The sequence below is a fragment of the Rattus rattus genome, chromosome 3 (assembly GCF_011064425.1).
Source record: "Rattus rattus isolate New Zealand chromosome 3, Rrattus_CSIRO_v1, whole genome shotgun sequence".
Classification (NCBI taxonomy): Eukaryota; Metazoa; Chordata; class Mammalia; order Rodentia; family Muridae; genus Rattus; species Rattus rattus.
In genome coordinates this window covers 6,584,230-6,602,007 of record NC_046156.1, presented here as the reverse complement: position 1 = coordinate 6,602,007, position 17,778 = coordinate 6,584,230, and the positions used below count along the sequence as shown (strand labels likewise).

General features: G+C 41.8%; 1 protein-coding gene across 2 annotated transcripts in view; it reads right to left on the bottom strand.

The window, feature by feature from the left end:
• Tnni3k (TNNI3 interacting kinase) overlaps positions 1-17,778 on the bottom strand; it is a 272,604-nt gene that overhangs the window by 70,185 nt on the left and 184,641 nt on the right. For both annotated transcript variants that reach the window (XM_032897120.1, XM_032897119.1), the window contains one exon: positions 1,403-1,512. In XM_032897120.1, coding sequence (XP_032753011.1) covers positions 1,403-1,512 — 110 coding nt within the window. The remainder of the gene's footprint in view (positions 1-1,402; positions 1,513-17,778) is intronic.

The window sequence follows — 17,778 nt, the reverse complement described above, 5'->3', positions numbered from 1 at the left end:
GTATGACCTCTCCTCAAACTATTTTAAGTCATGCAATTTTTATATAAAACTTTCCAGACACCAAAATCTAGTCGTGGAATTGGAGGTCCTGACAAGAAGCATTTGTTTGTTTATTCTACAGGCATTGCCTTTCTGAGCACTTACAGTGTGGTTCTGAGTTCTAGGGTTATATGAATGAACAAAGCCAGACCAAACAAACAAAACGAAGTCTGCTATTATGGTGTTAACCTGTCAGTTATGAGAAGGTTCTAAATTCAGCACAACACAGAGCTGTTTGATTGAGTGACCAGAAGAAGAGTTTATCCAGAGAGATACTCAGACCACATCCTGTGAGAATGTTCACTTTCCCTCTGAAAGGGTCTATGGACGCAGTGGATTGGACAATGACTTGATTTGAGTGTGGCCTTGAACAAAAACAAAACAAAGTAAAAAAGACCCATTGGCCAAATTAAACCTTTTCGTTCAGATGTCTAAGTAGGGCCTTATCTATCTATCTATCTATCTATCTATCTATCTATCTATCTATCTATCTATCATCTATCTATCTATCTATCTATCTATCTATCATCTATCTATCATCTAACTATCTATCATCTATCATCTAACTTCTATCTATCATCTATCTATCTATCTATCTATCTATCTACCATCTATCTATCTATCTATCTATCTATCATCTATCTATCTAGCTCTCTCTCTCTCAGACTCTACCTGTCTTTGGGGGGTACTTTCTGAAATAGAAACAGCTCCACTCGTCTGCTTCCTTGCTGAGGAGAGTTAAAACATTTAGGAAGAGTGAATCATCAAGGCTGTGGTGAAAAGACAAGAGCAGATGTGCTGGTGTGAAGAATGAGAATCTTCGGGCATTTATAAAACAAGGAGCTCAGAACCTAGGCCACTGCCCTCCACTCCTTGGACCTGTGATACCATGACCAGATCTGAGCAAATGGGAGATTGCCGTAGCAGAGACCATCTTAGCCACTGCTGTCTCCCAGTGCGAGAGAGAGACAGTGCAGGTTCACTCGTCAACCTATGAGTACACAGAGAACAGAGCTGTCATGGCTGCTATTGCTGGACTCAGGTTGCTGCTGAAGACCTCATCTCCTGGGGTCTCCTTCATCATAGCCAACCAAACTGCAGCTGGGATAAGGCTGTGCGTCACCTCTCAAATACAGGTCTCTCTGACTAACCTACCGTGAGCAACATTTCAAAACCAGAGAGCAACAACAAAGACATCGAGCTGCTCAGACTTCCCCAGGGCCGTTAGAGACTGGAGCACAGAAGGCAGGTCAGTCTTCCCACTGGTCTGTTCCAACGCACACTGGGTATAGATGTTTCAGACGTGCTCTGTGACAGGCTGTGAGACACCACACATTTTATAGGAAGAAACAAACTCACTCACTTCAGGACATGCATTCCAGCCCCGTATCAGCAGGGATGAGATGGGCTTGGGGATGGAATAGCCGATGGGAGGTCTGATGTGGTGGTACGCCATATCTGCTGCTGCAGCGGCTGCAAAATAAAGGTGTGAATCTCACTCACTCCAGAAAGACAGAGAGAGACAAGAATCATCTAAAGGCAATGTGCACGGGATTTGACAGGACCACTGGGCTGATGTCCTCCCTTACCTCTAAAGAAGAGTAGACAGTTTGTACTAAGTTTATCTTTATTATTTCCTGTCCACTGGGCAGTTGGTTCTATGCAGTGAGCAGAGAGAATATATAGAGGAGCAAGAGAGGATATCTGAAGTATGCAGATACACACAACACTACAGAAACAGACTGGAGGACAGACTGGATGAAACTCCACAGTGTCTGGCCACCAAGATGGTTCAGTAGGTGAAGATGTTTGCCACCAATCTGAGTTTGACTCCTGAGCCCCACATGATGGAGAGAACTGACTCCTGCAAGTTGTTCTCTGACTTTCAAGGGTGCTCACGTGCACATGCATTCACATAGACAAATAAGTATAGCAACAATTTTCAAGACATTACAATGTCATACATGCAAGGTTACTGCACTGATGTTATAGTGCATGGATTATCATTGGACTGAACAGTAAGAAGGCATCTGTATCACTTTAGAATATATATAAATAAATATATACCCACTGTCCCACGGGAACTGCTCATTGATCAAATCTCCCTGCCCTGTCTGGGAGCATGGCCTTCTAAGTCATGCTCCTCTCAGACCTTTCTGCATGGCATTGTAGACTCCCGATTGCCTTGTATTTCTCTGTTTTCAACCACTGATTTCCACATCCCCTGAAAGATAAGTGTATGGATTTTTTAAATTAAGTAGTTTTTTTGTATTAAAGTTTCATGGTAGATAAAGATATGAATTCAAGTACTTTGGACAACCATTCAAGGCAGGTACTAATAATGTCTAAGCCTGGAATGAGTTTGTCATTATTACCATTTAAAAATAACCCATCATTGGCACGAGCTTTTGTTCCCAAGTCCCTCCTTTTGTCAGTATACATGATGATGAAAATAGAAAATGACATATTATTCTTTGCTTGATGGTTAAAAATGTTGCACACCAAAGGGAGGCGAGACTTTCAGATTACTAAGTAGCATTGACTTGCGTCTTACTGGCTTTGGGATAACACACAGTCTCTCTCTCTCTCTCTCTCTCTCTCTCTCTCTCTCTCTCTCTCTCTCTCTCCCTCTCTCTCTCCCTCTCCTTTATATCCTGATCACTGCCTTCCTTCCTCCCAATCCTCCTCCTCACACAGCCCCTTTCTCCTATCCCCTCCCCATTTTCTCTGAGAGCAGAGGCCCTGTCTGGGTATTGTCTGGCAATCAAGTCTCTGAGGGACTAGGTGCATCCCCCATACTGAGACCAGAAAAGGCAGCCCTGTTGGGGGAACAAACAGGCAATAGCTTTAGGAAAAGACCCTGCCCCAGTTGTTGGGAAACCTGCAGAAAGATCAAGCTGCACATCTGTTACATATGTGTGCACGGTGGCTCGGTCCAGCCTGTGTATGCCATTTGGTTGGTGTTTCAGTCCCCGAGAACCCCCAAGGGTCCAGGTTAGTTGACTGTGTCTTCCTGTGGAGTTCCCTGGGAACTTTTCTTCTCTGGGACCCTTGATTCTTCCACCAACTCTCTAAGCTCTGTCCAATGTTTGGCTCTGGGCCTCTGCCTTTGTCTCAGTCAGCTGCTGAGTGGAGACTCTCAGAGGAAAGCCATGTTAGGCTCCTTTCTGCAGGCATAACTGAGTATCATTAACTGTCAGGGATTGGTGCTTGCCCATGGGATGTCTCTCTAGTGGGGGCCAGTTATTGGTTGGCCGGTTCCCTTTGTTTCTGCTCCATCTTTGTCCCTGTATTGCTTGTAGTAAGAACAAATTATGGTTAAAAGTTTTAAGGGTGGGTTAGAGTCCTTATGTATCCAATGGGGGGTGGTCCTGCCAGACTACAGGAGGTGGCCAATTCAGGTTTCATATTCCTACTGCTATAATTCTCAGTAGCACCTCCTTCAGCACCAAAATCCACATCTGCTGAATTCTGTTTATCCTAATCTCAGTAGATCCCAGTAAAGTTAGTCAAAGTATCTTAAATTTATTGCTTTTTGGGTTATTCTGAGTTAAGACCTAATTTTACCAATTATAAAATTAATACTCTGACAGAGCGTGACAAATACAGAGGCAAATGCTAGCAGCCGAGCATTGATCTGAGAAAGGATTGAAAGAGCTGAAGGGGTTTGCAACTCCATAAGAACAACAAGGCCAACCCACCAGAGCTTCCAGCGACTAAACTACTACCCAAAGACTATACATGGACTGACCCATGGCTCCAACTGCATATGTAGCAAAGGATGACCTTGTTGGGCACTAATGGGAGGAGAGGCCCTTGGTCCTGTCAAGGCTCGACCCCACAGTGTAGGGGAATGTCAGGGCAGGGAGGTGGGAAGGGGTGGGTAGCTGGGAACACCTTCATAGAAGAAGGGGAAGGGGGGATGGGATAGGGGATTTATGGACAGGAAACCGAGAAAGGGGATAACTTTTGAAATGTAAATAAAAAGATATCCAATAAAAATGTAAATAAAAAATACTTTCTTTTCAGAAATTGAAAAAACAAGGGAATTAGAAAGTGTAGAATATTATTATTAAGAAAAAGATTTTCTATCCATAAAATGAGTTAAGCTGAGGAGTCATCCCCTCTGATGCTTTTTTTCTTTTAGGTTCTGGTATTAGTTATGGAAAGCAATTGTCTGCTTCTTTGCTGTGAGTCTGGAAAATCAATTACAGGTGAACGAAATTTGTCAAAATATTTGTTAAAATATTTTGAGAATTTCTTTTTCCCGCCTAAGATTGAGCCTATGTTGACATATGATTACAGAGTTCTTCTTTCATAAATTAAAGCATTAAGCAATTAAGCGTTTTCCATGTTATTAAAACTATGTGTTAACACATTTTAATGACTGCGTTTACTGTGATTTACTTAATCACTTCTCAATTTTAGGTTATTTGAAATTCTTCAAAGAATATTTTTAATGGGAATTTCTGTATATTATAGGTGAGACACTTATGGTATATTAAGGGGTGAAAATAACATATCAAATGACATGAATACTTTCAACTAGCTCACATTAATATAGCTGTGTTCCTAAACATCCGTTATTAACTGCGTTCTCACTAGGGAGAGTAAAGAGTGTTGTCACTGCCGCCGTATCAGGGAAAAGCTCTTTTCAAAAGGCAGCTAGATGGTTTAGACTTCATTCTTATTTATCAAAGCATCTTTCTTGGCTCTAAAAGTATGGGACTGAATCCCTTCATTGGTTGTTCTGAACTGTTTTTAGTTCTCCCAAGGATGAAGTAAGTCAGAGCTACCAATGAGACAGATGCTTGTGTTCACTAATCCTACGACTGTGCTGTTATCTGATGACTGGCTAGTGCGGATCCAGCTCCAGGACATGCACAGAAATCAGTCTAGTGAGTGTCTCCCAGGGGGTGGAGAGGGACTGTCCTCAGAAAGGGTTAAACTGATTCCTGTCCCCAGCATCTCCTTCAGTAGCTCTTTCGTGTTGCGAGATCAAACGTGAGAGTAATTTATCTGTTTCTTGGTTGTGTCTGAGAGGTCCATTTTGATGAGTGGTTTTTCGTTCTTCATTGTTCAAAGCAGACCTCGAGCCTTTGGAGTCTCCTCTGCTCTACTCTCGGTCACAAGGGTTCTCATCGTCACCTCTACTTAAATGTGGGCGCTGTAGCTCCAGGGGGGTGGGGAGGCTGCAAGTTGCCACTTCTAGATGGTTGGCCAGGCTTGCCTGTGGCGGGCTGCTCTGACAGCTGGGGAATTTCCTGATGCTCAGATCTGGGGACACAACTGTCAACCTATTCATTAAGTCTTTTCTCTGATTCTTACAGAGAAGTATGTTAAAAGATTTGTGAAAGCGTTGGTTTCGGCTTTCAAAAAAAAAAACTTTGCCATTTAAAGAAAATATGTCCATATTTAAGAAAGAAAAAAAATTCATTGTGCAATTAGTTTTAAAGTTCTATCATGAGTACATCATGTTACTGAACCATGTGTAGCTACTCCCAGACCTCTCTGCAGCAAAGAGTTGCCTTTCTGAACTGTAGAGCGCTGGCCCTAGACCTCTCTGCAGTGGTGGGAGGTGATGTCCTTCTGCACCGTTCAGTGTTAAGCAGAGCACTACTGGGTACTTACATCATGAAAATATGCCTGAGGGACTGGATTTGCAGTTTAGTTATTTTCAATTAACACAATTTTAGATTGGAATAGCTATGCTCAGTGGTCTCCATATCGAAGGGCACTGTGCTTCAAAATAGCTTTTCCCTACTCACATTACACTGAGTAGTGAGACTTAAACATGATATTGTAAGTCAGCCCTAAGAGTCTCCTCTGTTAAGAACTCAAATTGTTCCATGTCTATCAACACCTTCCCAAGAGACAACATGTATATAGCTCATGAGTGTCATCTCTGAAAACAGGCCATATGCAGGTGACAACTCTCCTCCCAAATTCCTGTAGCAAAAGGTACTCATGGGGCTGTTGAGATCACTCAGCTGATAAGAGCCCTTGTCACACGTGCTTGGTGACTTGAGTTCTATCAACAGAACCCATAATGAAAAGACAAACCGGTTACAAGAAGTTGTCCTCAGTCTCCAGCACGAATGCCAGTGCTACACAATTGTACCCACACACATACACACAATAGTAACACATTAAAAGAAGGCTGGGGTATGTAACAGTGTAAGTGGAAACCCGGAGTAATTATTTAAAATGTGGTAAGTGAATGGGTTAGTAAGAAATGAATCACTCGATTCGCCAGCGTTTTCATGTTTGGGTTTTAAGTTCTACAATGCAGCTTTCCTCATCTACCTGCTTCTCCTTTGTGGAACGTGTTGCTCTGGACACTGGCACAGATGGAATCTGTCTTGGATCCTTCCCAAATACTCCTGCAGCACCTCACACGGCAGCGACACCTACTGAGTCACATTTCACTGCCTGGTTAATTATCTGCCTCTTTGTGGCACTTTCTAAGGCCAGTGGCTACATCTCTTCCTGCTTCTGACAACAGGGAATAGTGTAGCAACTGGCAAAAACCAACATTAAAACGCAGTGGACTGAGCAGACAGTGATGGGAGGAGCCAGAATGATATTTGGCCAGAAGTACTTGTTGGACTCGGAGATTTTGGACTCCATAAGCATCTGTGGAATGGGTGAAAGGATGGATCAATGTTAACAATTAGTAAACTCATTATTATGCTTCAGAAGAAGGCCCAGTGTCTAGCACCCAGTGGCATTGTGGGTGAATATTATGTCCAGTGGGCTATTAAATTCCAACACAGTTAAGTGAATTGTTAAGGCTTTGTGGCAAACCCACCCACTATTGTTTTACTCAAAGCCTTTGGGGAATGTTTTTGCAAGCATCATGGCCATGAGGGAATGCCCTTCACAGGGAACTGGAGGCCTAATGGTGTCCGGCATTGTTCTAAACTCTCTAGGAGAGCCAATTAAGCCATTTGTCTCAGCAAGTGATAAGTTTGTTAAGCATGGGCTTCAGTGGGGAAGAGACAGTTTGATGGTGACAATTACCGGCTCAGGGACTTGAGTGTGCCCTCACTATAATGTGACATCTATGCTTGTCCTAACAAACCCCGCAATGCAGGACTTAGTCCTCACTGACACACATCAGCATGATGTCGTCGCTCCTGCTAAGTGTTAGCTAGCCACTGTTACTTTTAACAACAAATCTAAGAGTTCAAGCGATCCGTTTTAATTTGAACCCAGAAGGTTAGGTGTTAAAACACCATGGATTGTTTATTTCTTTATTTAGACCATCATGGGTCTGAGGTCTTTTTAAGGTTGTCTTTGGGTATGAATAGAAAGTCAAACGTTACAGTGAGTTATCTCGAATGTCAAGGCTACCAACAGCTCATATGCAGTGCGGCCCTGTGATAAGAGTGGCATTGCAACTTTCCATAATAAAATGGGTCATCTAGTTCTCATCGTTGTATAATTGTGTACTGCATTCTGAACTCCTAGTGCAATCCATCACTATCTTATTTTGTAAAAATTAAACAAATATTCCTATTGTAAGGAGAATCAAAAGGTATGGGACATGGACTCTATGGGAAGAAACTCGCTGTGAACATTAATAGGCTTGAGTTCAAATCCCCAGCACCCATGTAAAATCTATGCATGGCTTAGTATGTAAGCAATACATGCTTACCACCCCTGTGTTGGGTAGGGCAGAAACAGGCAGACCTCAGAAGTTGCTTGTTATGAAATCCAGTCAAAATGGTGAACTTTAGTTTCAGGGAGAGAGATCCTGTCTCAAAAACAAGATGGAGAATGATGGAGGAAGAGGCTGATGTCCTTCTCTGGTCTCCATGCATGGGTGCATAACACTCACTCACACACACACACACACACACACACACACACACACACACACACACACTCATTCACACACATGGTGGAGGGAGGGGAGAAAGTAAAAGTAAATGTCTGTCGGTAAGTATTGACCAAGATAAGGTTTATAAAACATATTTAAATTTTGATTATGTGCATGTGTTCCTCAGAGTGCAGCTGACTGCATTAGTTTCTAATGGCCCAGGTTATTATAGCCAAGGCAATAGTGTTCCACATCACAGGAAGAGCTAAAATACACTGTTAAAGTTGTGCTTTTCAGCAACACGCCTCCAGAGTGAGCAGCCTTGGAGGCACCGTGAGATTGTGCAGTCCTGGAGGGTACTAAGCATGCCCTAATTTTTAAAACCGCATCCTGCTCTCATTAGAATGGTCAGAACAGAGTAAGCAGTACCACTGATTGTCTTCCATACAGGCTCCCTCAGGACGAGAGAGAGTTGGCATTAGTTACAGTCTGGCAGAGATCTGCAGCTACTGGACCAATGCAATTCTTCCTGGCATGCAAGTAGAGATGGGCTGGCTCACCTCACTTCAGTGATAAACTGATAAGGATTACAACAGCAAACATGGGAATTAGCCCGCTCAATTTCCCTGCTACGTGTACATACTGTCGGTGTATTCAATCTAAGATTATTATATTTAGGACGTGTTAGGATCCGGATCATGTAGGTAGGAGGTCACAATTAAGCACTATTCAAAAAGGAATAGGGAACTCTAGAACTACATGTAAGCATCCTGGGGTATAACCAAGTCTCTAAATATCCTGCCATTCATTCTTTTAAAGGCTGTGTGTAGATGCCCTACAAGACTTGCAGGCTGAGTTTGGTTCTGGGATTTCCAGTTCATAACTCTAAATTAAACTTTCAATGTGAAGCCTCTCCCAAGAAACCTGGCTACAATAAACTGTCAGATGCTCTTAATTTGCCGATGCCTCCCAGACGTAGCAAGAGCTCGGCATCAAGGAACCCAGGACACAGTTGCACTTCCCTGTGAACCAGCTGGCACCACTGAGGAAGAAAAGAAAATGAAAGAAAAATAAGAGACTCTCTTCTTTGGATACAAACAGATTTCAGGAGGATATACATGTCTAAATAGTTGGGGACTACCTAGGATTGGGTAAAGTTTGTGTTATTAGATTAACTGACCCGGCATCCTTTCGTCACTGATGTATTAGAGGACATAAGCCCAGGAGAGAAATCAAATCCAGGAAGCAGGTGTCGATGTCTTTCTCCGAATCACATCCAGGGAAGCTCTTACTAGCCAGGTAGCTGGCATCATGCTCATCACTCTCTACTTGGCTTGACAGCTCAGCTCTTTCTATCTTAATGGCTTCTCTTCTCACAGGTCTGTTCCTTTCCTGTACCCATCAGGTACCTTTGGCCTTCACTCCCCCATTTATTACAACTTCAATGTATTGGAAAATTTTTGTGCACATCTTCCAAACCACCTTCCCATTTCCATACAAGACTCACTCCAGCTAGAACGTTCCTCATTTCTAAGGAAGAGCTGGCCTCCTGGTCTGAACTCCAACGCATCTTTTGCCAACTAAGAATAAAGAACATTCTAAAGTCTCTTGGGATTCTACAGGGGCTTGCATTATTGATATGCACAAGACTTACAGTAGTATCAACTTGGCAAATAGATCACAAAATGCTATACCTGGGTATGTCAGGGTGTGTCCAGAGGAAGCTAACATCTGACAAATAGATGCTGCAAAGATAATCTACTCTCAGTTCAGGCAGGGACTGTCCAGTCTGCTGGGGGCCCAGGAGAGTCAGGAGGCAGGTGAATCATGAAACACAGACATCTGTGCTTTCCTGCCATTCAACATCAGGCCCTGGGTTCCCAGACACTCATGTCCTGGTCGGTACAGAGTCACCATAGTGATTCTCCGCACTTCGCAGTCCTGTTGAATTATGTGCTTTACAGATGGCAGAGGGCAGACTGCAAGGCTTCACAGAATTCAAAATTATGTGACTAGAGTCCCAGAACAACTTCTCTCATATCTATTTGTGTCTATTATCAATCTATCACCTATCAATAACCTATCTTATACCACCTATCAATCAACCAAAAACTATCAAGCATCTCTCATATCTTGTCTCTAATCTGTCTATCATCTATCTCACCTATCATCTATCTATCTATCTATCTATCTATCTATCTATCTATCTATCTATCTATCTATCTATCTCTATCTACCTACCTACCTACATATCCATCTATCTATCATCTATCTATTTCTCACCTATCCACCATCTATCTATCTATCTATCTATCTATCTATCTATCTATCTATCATCTGTCTATCTATCTATCTATCTATCTGTCTGTCTATCTATCTATCCATCTATCTATCTATATCTACCTACCTACCTACCTACATATCCATCTATCAATCATCTATTTCTCACCTATCTATCTATCTATCTATCTATCTATCTATCTATCTATCTATCTATCTATCTATCTATCTATCTATCATCTATCTATCTATCTATCATCTATCTATCTACCTATCATCTATCTACTTTTTCACTTTTCTTTCATTCTCCCTATGTCTGTAGAGAGCCTGACTTCCCCATGGTTTCACCATCTGGTTCCAGTTTTACTTAGCGTGAGTTTCATAATCACTGTTTTATATCCTCTGTTTCCTTCTTTTTTAATTGCTGGTAGGGTTTTCTAGACCTTGCTAACACTGCTTTCTGCTGGAGTACCTGCCTCTCACTCTTTCAGATGCTTATTTATTGGATGAGAAGCAATTGTGAAATATAGACTCCAGATGGGATCTGATCTAAGAGCACTTCTAACTCTTTCCTACCCTCAGTCTGGCCAGGAAAACCCTTCAGTTCATCCTTAGTAATATGGATGTTACCATTTGAATCTGAAGTTTCCCTCATTGGCTTATGTTTTGTAGCTTGTTCTCCATCTGGCAGTACAATTAGGGAGGCCCTGAGACCTTTGGAATGTAGAGTGTTGCCGGGGGAACTGGGATAAACAGGTCATTGGTGGTACTTTCGAATATTATAGTCTGGTTCTGGTTCTGTGGCCTTGCCCTCTACTCTTGGTCTTTAACCAAGTAAACAGGCTCTGGCTTTCTGCCCAGCACTGATCCAATGCCCATGCCTTCTCTTCTGTGTGTGTGTGTGTGTGTGTGTGTGTGTGTGTGTGTGTGTGTGTGTATACAGAGTCACTGCCCATGTCTTCTCTTGTGTGTGTGTGTGTGTGTGTGTGTGTGCAGAGTCACTGCTCATGTCTTCCCTTGTGTGTGTGTGTGTGTATGTGCACAGAGTCGCTGCCAATGTCTTCTCTTGTGTGTGTGTGTGTGTGTGTGTGTGTGTGCAGAGTCAATGCCCATGTCTTCCCTTGTGTGTTTTGTGTGTATGTATGTGCAGTCAGTGCTCATGCCTTCTGTGTGTGTTTTGTGTGTGTGTTGTGTTTGTGTGTTGTGTGTGTGTGTGTATGTGCAGTCAGTGCTCATGCCTTCTGTGTGTGTTGTGTGTGTGTGTTGTGTTTGTGTGTGTGTGTGTGTGTGTGTGTGCAGTTGTGCTGTGTTCTGTGTGTGTGTGTGTGTGTGTGTGTGTGTGTGTGTCTGTGTCTGTGTGTGTGTATAAGTGTGTGCAAGTATGTGTGAGGGTGAGTGTGTGAGTGTGTGTGTGTGTGTGTGTGTTTGTGTGTGTGTGTGTGTGTGTGTGCCTTCTGTGTGTGTGTGTGTATGTGCAGTCAGTGCTCATGCCTTCTGTGTGTGTTGTGTGTGTGTTGTGTTTGTGTGTTGTGTGTTTGTGTGTGTGTGTAGTCAGTGCCCATGCCCTCCCTTCTGTGTGAGTGTGTTGTGTGTGTTGTATGTTTGTGTGTGTGTTCAGTCGTGCCCATGCCTTCCCTTCTGTGTGTGTGTGTGTGTGTGTGTGTGTGTGTGTGTGGTGTGCAGTCAGTGCCCATGCCTTCCCTGTGTGTGTGTGTGTGTGTGTGTGTGTGTGTGTGTGTGTGTGTGTGTGTGTGTGTGTGTGTGCAGTCAGTGCCCATGCTTTCCCTTCTGTGCGAGTGTGTTGTATGTTTGTGTATGTGCAGTCAGTGCCCATGCCTCTCTTCTGTGTGAGTGTGTGTGTTGTATGTTTGTGTGTGTATGTGCAGTCAGTGCCCATACCTTCTCTTCTGTGTAGTGTGTGTATCTCTCTCTCTCTCTCTCTCTCTCTCTCTCTCTCTCTCTCTCTCTGTGTGTGTGTATGCACACGCACTGAACCCCCTGTCCGTGCTGTTCCCAGGATGCATGCAGAGAAGCACTTGTCCATGCCTTCCCCAGTGTGACAGCCTATAATCCTCCAAACTACAAGCTGAAATAAATCTTCCTCCCTATAGTGCTCTTACTCTGTTTCTGTCAGGCATTTTTTTTCCATTTGTTTGTTAGTTTATTTGTTTTGTTTATTTGATTTGCTGTTCTCCCAGGCCTAGTCTACAGCTCTACTTCTCACTGTGAGTAGAGTGAGAAACACTAGGTTTCTCTGTGTTTTCTCCTGCTTCCAAGTTCCTGCCTCACAAAGGAAGCACTTGGACATAATGACATTAGGGAATGTTCCCTGAATGCTGATCGTCGTCGCCACTGTTTCAGCCCTGAACTTGTCTAAGGTCTCAAGACAAGTGCCCATGGGGATTCCTTCTCACTCCTGAAGCATCAGCTGAGAAGTTCTTTCTTTTAGAAAACTAAATTGACACCAGCATTTAAAAACCTTTTGATATCTAAAGAAATAACCAAGCTGAGATCTTTGAGATCTAAAGAAATAAACAAACTAAACCCCCTTCATCTGATAACTGACAAAGCACACTTATGCTGGCTAACACTGAGCAAGACCTGGCAGCATCTGGGAGAACTGTTCTTGGGGCCTGAGCATGCAGTTCCATGGTCATACACTCTGGGTCATACACCATGGTCATACACCCACTACACATGCATATATATGTTTCCTGTGTCCCTGTGTTTGTTTTAGTCCCTGCCTCCAGGTGCTGGAAGTGATGGGTTTCCAATCCTTATTAGAACGGGGATTAAAAAGCTTAATTTAAACATGTGCTTTTGAAAGAAACTCTCCTGAGTTTTGAGTTCTTGGATGTGTGTATGACACCTGTCACACAGAGTCTATGCTAATATTGGAATGTGACTCTTGTATTTCTCCAGGGCGTTAGCATACTGCATACTAGAGAAGGATGGATAAGGCTATCCGAGCTGAGAGAGGGGTGTGTTGATTATTGTAGGTGGCTCAGACATACTGAGTCTCTGATGACTTATAAAATTCATTGCTGAGCATATGCTAGATTGCCTAACCACCATATTGATATTAGAGTGTTATTTCTTGATGCATGGTCAACTCTTAAAAATTCAGCATCTATCATAAATAAATTCTGTTTCCAATAAAGTACTATCAATTTTAATCTCTGGAACATTAGAATCAGGTTGGTCTTAGACAAGACTTCTAACTTTTATATTAAATGTTCTTGCTCTAAAATAAGTATTTCTGGTGGTAGGGCATTCAGTCCCTTGAATTAATCATCTTAGGATTCATTCACAAAGTCTATACAAGAGAGAAAAGTACAAGATAAAGGAGGATCAAACAATAAATACAACAATTATGGTCATCAGGGGTGCGACAAAGTACACTTAACGTGATGTCAGAGAATTAGAGAGCATTGTTGGGAAGAACTTACTGTTAAGCTAGGAAAGACCTAACAAGATAGGACATCAGTGTGAACAAAGTCAGGAAAAGTGATTCAGAGGAGGAACTGATACATTCGAGGTGCATGGGAAAGGGAAATCAGAGGGGGAGTGAAGATCAGTGGTTAGAGGAAGGGTGTGGTAAGTGGGAGCCAGGAGAGGAAAGTAGGGATAGTTATAAGAAGCTTCTTCTGTGTGGTTTACTGTGTGTACTGACTTTTTGATTAACATGTATTAATTGTGAATGTAATGATGTGTGGTTGGAAGCACATGCAATTAATACGTGTTAATCATTATGTATTAACATGTATCCATTGTGCACATTAATAACATGTGGTTGAAAACACATGGGACTGTGTACTAACTGAACTAGGTAGCTAGCACTCACTTCCCTTTCCCTACTACTTCTTCTTCATGTTTACAGCCTTTGGGGATCTCTCATAAAATATGCAATAGCTTATTGTGACTGATAGCCACTTGGTGTGCTTTGGAAAACCACGACTTATTCCTTCTGATTCCATACTCATTATTCAATTTCCTTTGCTTCTTTCCCTTCCTGCCTTCCTAAATCTGTCTTATTTCACTGGACATGATGTCCTCTAGTTCCATCCATTTTGCTGGAATGACACGTATTTCACTCTTCTTTATCACTAAATAATACTTCCCTCTGTGTGTGGGGTCATCACACTTCCTTTAACTGTTTATCAGAACACCAGAGCTAGCTCCGTATCTCAGCATTGTGAATGTTGCTGCCACAGCACAGGATGCTGGTTTCTCTTTAGCATTATAATTTAGCTCCTCTCATATATATACACCATGCAGGGAACACAGGTTAATATCATGGCTCTATTTTCTATTAAGGCACTTCCACAATGACTGTAATAATTTATATTCCTATTGAAAAGGTATTCAAGCTGCCTTTGCTCTAGGTCCCCAACAACATTTTTTACTTCTGTATTTTTTATTGGATATTTTATTTATTTACATTTTAAGTGTTATCCCCTTTCCCGGTTTGCCCTCTGGAAACACCCTATCCCATCCTCCGTCCCCCTGCTTCTATGAGGCTGCTCCCCCACCCACCCACCCACTGCCACCTCCCCATCATGGCATTTCCCTACACTGAGGGATGACCCTTCACAGGACCAAGGGCCTCTTCTCCCATTGTTTCCTGACAAGGCTGTCCTCTGCTACATATGCAGTTGGAGCCATGAGTCCCTCCAAGTGTACTCATTGGTTGGTGGTTTAGTCCCTGGAAGCTCTGGGTGGGGGTCTGGTTGGTTGATATTGTTGTTCTTTTCATGGGGTTGAAAACCTCTTCATCTCCTTCAGTCCTTTCTCTAATTCCTCCACTGGGGACCCTGTGCTCAGTCTAATGGTTGGCTGCAAGCTGCTCTTCAATGGAGGGATGGATACAGAAAATGTGGTACTTCCACACCATGGAGTACTACTCAGCTATTAAAATCAATGACTTCATGAAATTATTAGGCAAATGGATGGAATTAGAAAATACCATCCTGAGTGAGGTAACCCAGTCACAAAAGAATACACATGGTATGCACTCACTGATAAGTGGATAGTAGCCAAAAGCTCAGAATCCATTCACAGACCACATGAAGTGCAAGAAGAAGGAAGACCAAAGTACAGATGCTTCAGTACTTCTTAGAAGGGGGAACAAAAATATTCATAGGAGGAGATATGGAAACAAATTGTGGAGCAGAGACTGAAGGAAAGGCCATCCAGAGACTGCTCCCCTAGGGATCTATACCATATACAGCCACCAAACTCAGACATTATTACTTGTGCCAAGAAGAGCTTGCTGACAGGAGCCTAATATATCTGTCTGCTGAGAAGTTCTGCCAGAGTCTGACTTTTTGTGTTTTTGATAAGGTATGCTAGCCAGAATCAGGATATCCCCTTTGTTGTGTTTTCTTAATGGCTAAGGGTATTGGGACTTTTTTTTTTTGTGGAGTCGTTGGACATAGGTAGAGATATCTTTATGATGGCTTTGTTATTGTGAGAACACAGGGTAAACATACAGTAGGGATTCCATGCAAGTAAACAAGTAAAAAAACAAACAAATAAGAATGCTGAAACTAATGATTGGTGTCAAAAGATGTTGGTCCAAACTGATGGCAAAGGACAGCATTCCATCCATCCATCCAATAGTCAACCAATGATGCAACTAACCAAGAAATAAACAAACAACAAACAACTAACCAGAAACCAACAGCCAACCAACCAATATCCCACCAATAACTAACGACCCGAAACCCAACCAACAAACTAATAAACAACAACTAAACATCAGCCAAAAGACCAACCAAAAACCAATCAACCAGTAACCAATCAATAACTAATCAACCAACAAACAACTAACTAACCAACAGTCAACTAACCAGTAACTAATAACCAAGCAATAGTCAACCAACCAACCAACCAACCAACCAATAACAAACCAAAGAACCACTAATTTAACAACAAATAAACAAGAACAACAACAGCAGCAACAAAAAAACAACCAATACAAATACTGTGGAGTATTGTGCATGTAAAAATTAGGAGTACATGTCAGAGATAATTAGGAAATTATATTAAAAATAACAAAGTAATTGCAAAAAGAAAGAGTAAAAGAAAGATGAGGAGAGGGAGAGACATGAGAAGGAAGGATGTGTGTGGAGAAACTCTCACAAGGACCCACCTCTAGATGAAGAGATACACAATTAATGGATGTTGGGGAGGGAGAATCCAGCTCCTCCAGGGCCAAGCCCCTTGATAGGCTAATCCCATGTGGTCATCTCTAATCACAAGTTCAAATGAGCATTACTAGATGGGCTAAGTAGGTTGTATACATATATGTATGTGTGCATGTATGTATATCTAATAATAATTAAAGTAATAAAAATAATAATTAGTCATGGGTTTGAGAGGGATTGAAGGATATGGAAGGAGTTGAAAGAGGGTTTTAGGGGTGAGAATTATGTAATATGGTACTTGAGTACGAAATTTTTAAGAAATTAAACTAAAAAAATAACAAATGACATGCTAAAACGAAAAAAATCATAGTTGTTTCTATATATTGGTAAGATTTGTATAACTCTACAAGTTCCTTGAAAGAAATTCAAGTAGATCTAATCAAAGGGAGAGACAAACTGAGTTTCCTGAGAACACTATGATTGAAGTCCAGATTTATCCAGAATTAGAGTGCATGGCATCTAAGGACCAAATGCACTGGGCTTCACTCTCCTAACTTCATTTTCCAGAGCAGACATGCCGCTTCTACTAACACTGAAAATAAAAGTAACCTGAATAACTAAAGCACCATTTACAAAGGAAAAAGAACAAAGTTGGAAGTCTAATGGCGACTGGGTGGCAGCTATTATGAGAGTGGTAGTGGTGTCAAATATATAGATACATAGTTTTGATTGATTCTTGACAAAGTACTGAAACATCTTATTGAAAAATTGTAGTTAGACTGAAACAATTGAACACTGAGACTTAAAAAAAGCAACTAAACAAAAAATAGCAAATTCATCCCCCGCATAAACCATAAAAACACAGAGCAGATCACATAGCTACAAAACCTAAGCTTGTCAGATTTTTGTATAACGTGTCATAGAAAAAGAAAATATAACTGTGGGTATTTTTGATAAGACATTAAAATGATATAAAGGTTTGATAAGAGGGATTTTCTTGAGATGACAAATGTCTGGTCTTTTTCACAGGCACTGCTGAGCAGATCACAAAGGAGAGGAATGTCATTCTCTCCACACATTAGATTCCATCTAGGGTCAAGTCACTCTTACAACTGAGTACTAAGATGATGTGAAAATACTCCAGGAAAGAGAGAACAGTGATGCTGGATATACATATCAATGGGTTATCAAACCAGTAATTATAGAATACTGCTAGTAACGTTAAGATTCTCCAAGCACACACAAGCTTGTATGGCTAACATGCTATGTATGTAAGCATGCATTTTCAGGCTCTACAGGCGTGTTGATGGTACACAGAACACGGAAAGTTTATCCAAGATTATCAGGAGTCATTCTCTTTTATTTGAACAGATGCATAAGAGAAACAACAGTAAGTATAACGGCCCTGAACAGTTCTGGTAATTCTTATCTCCACATCCATAAACAAGAGTAGCTAAAGGGTACCAGCTGACCTTTGCACCATTG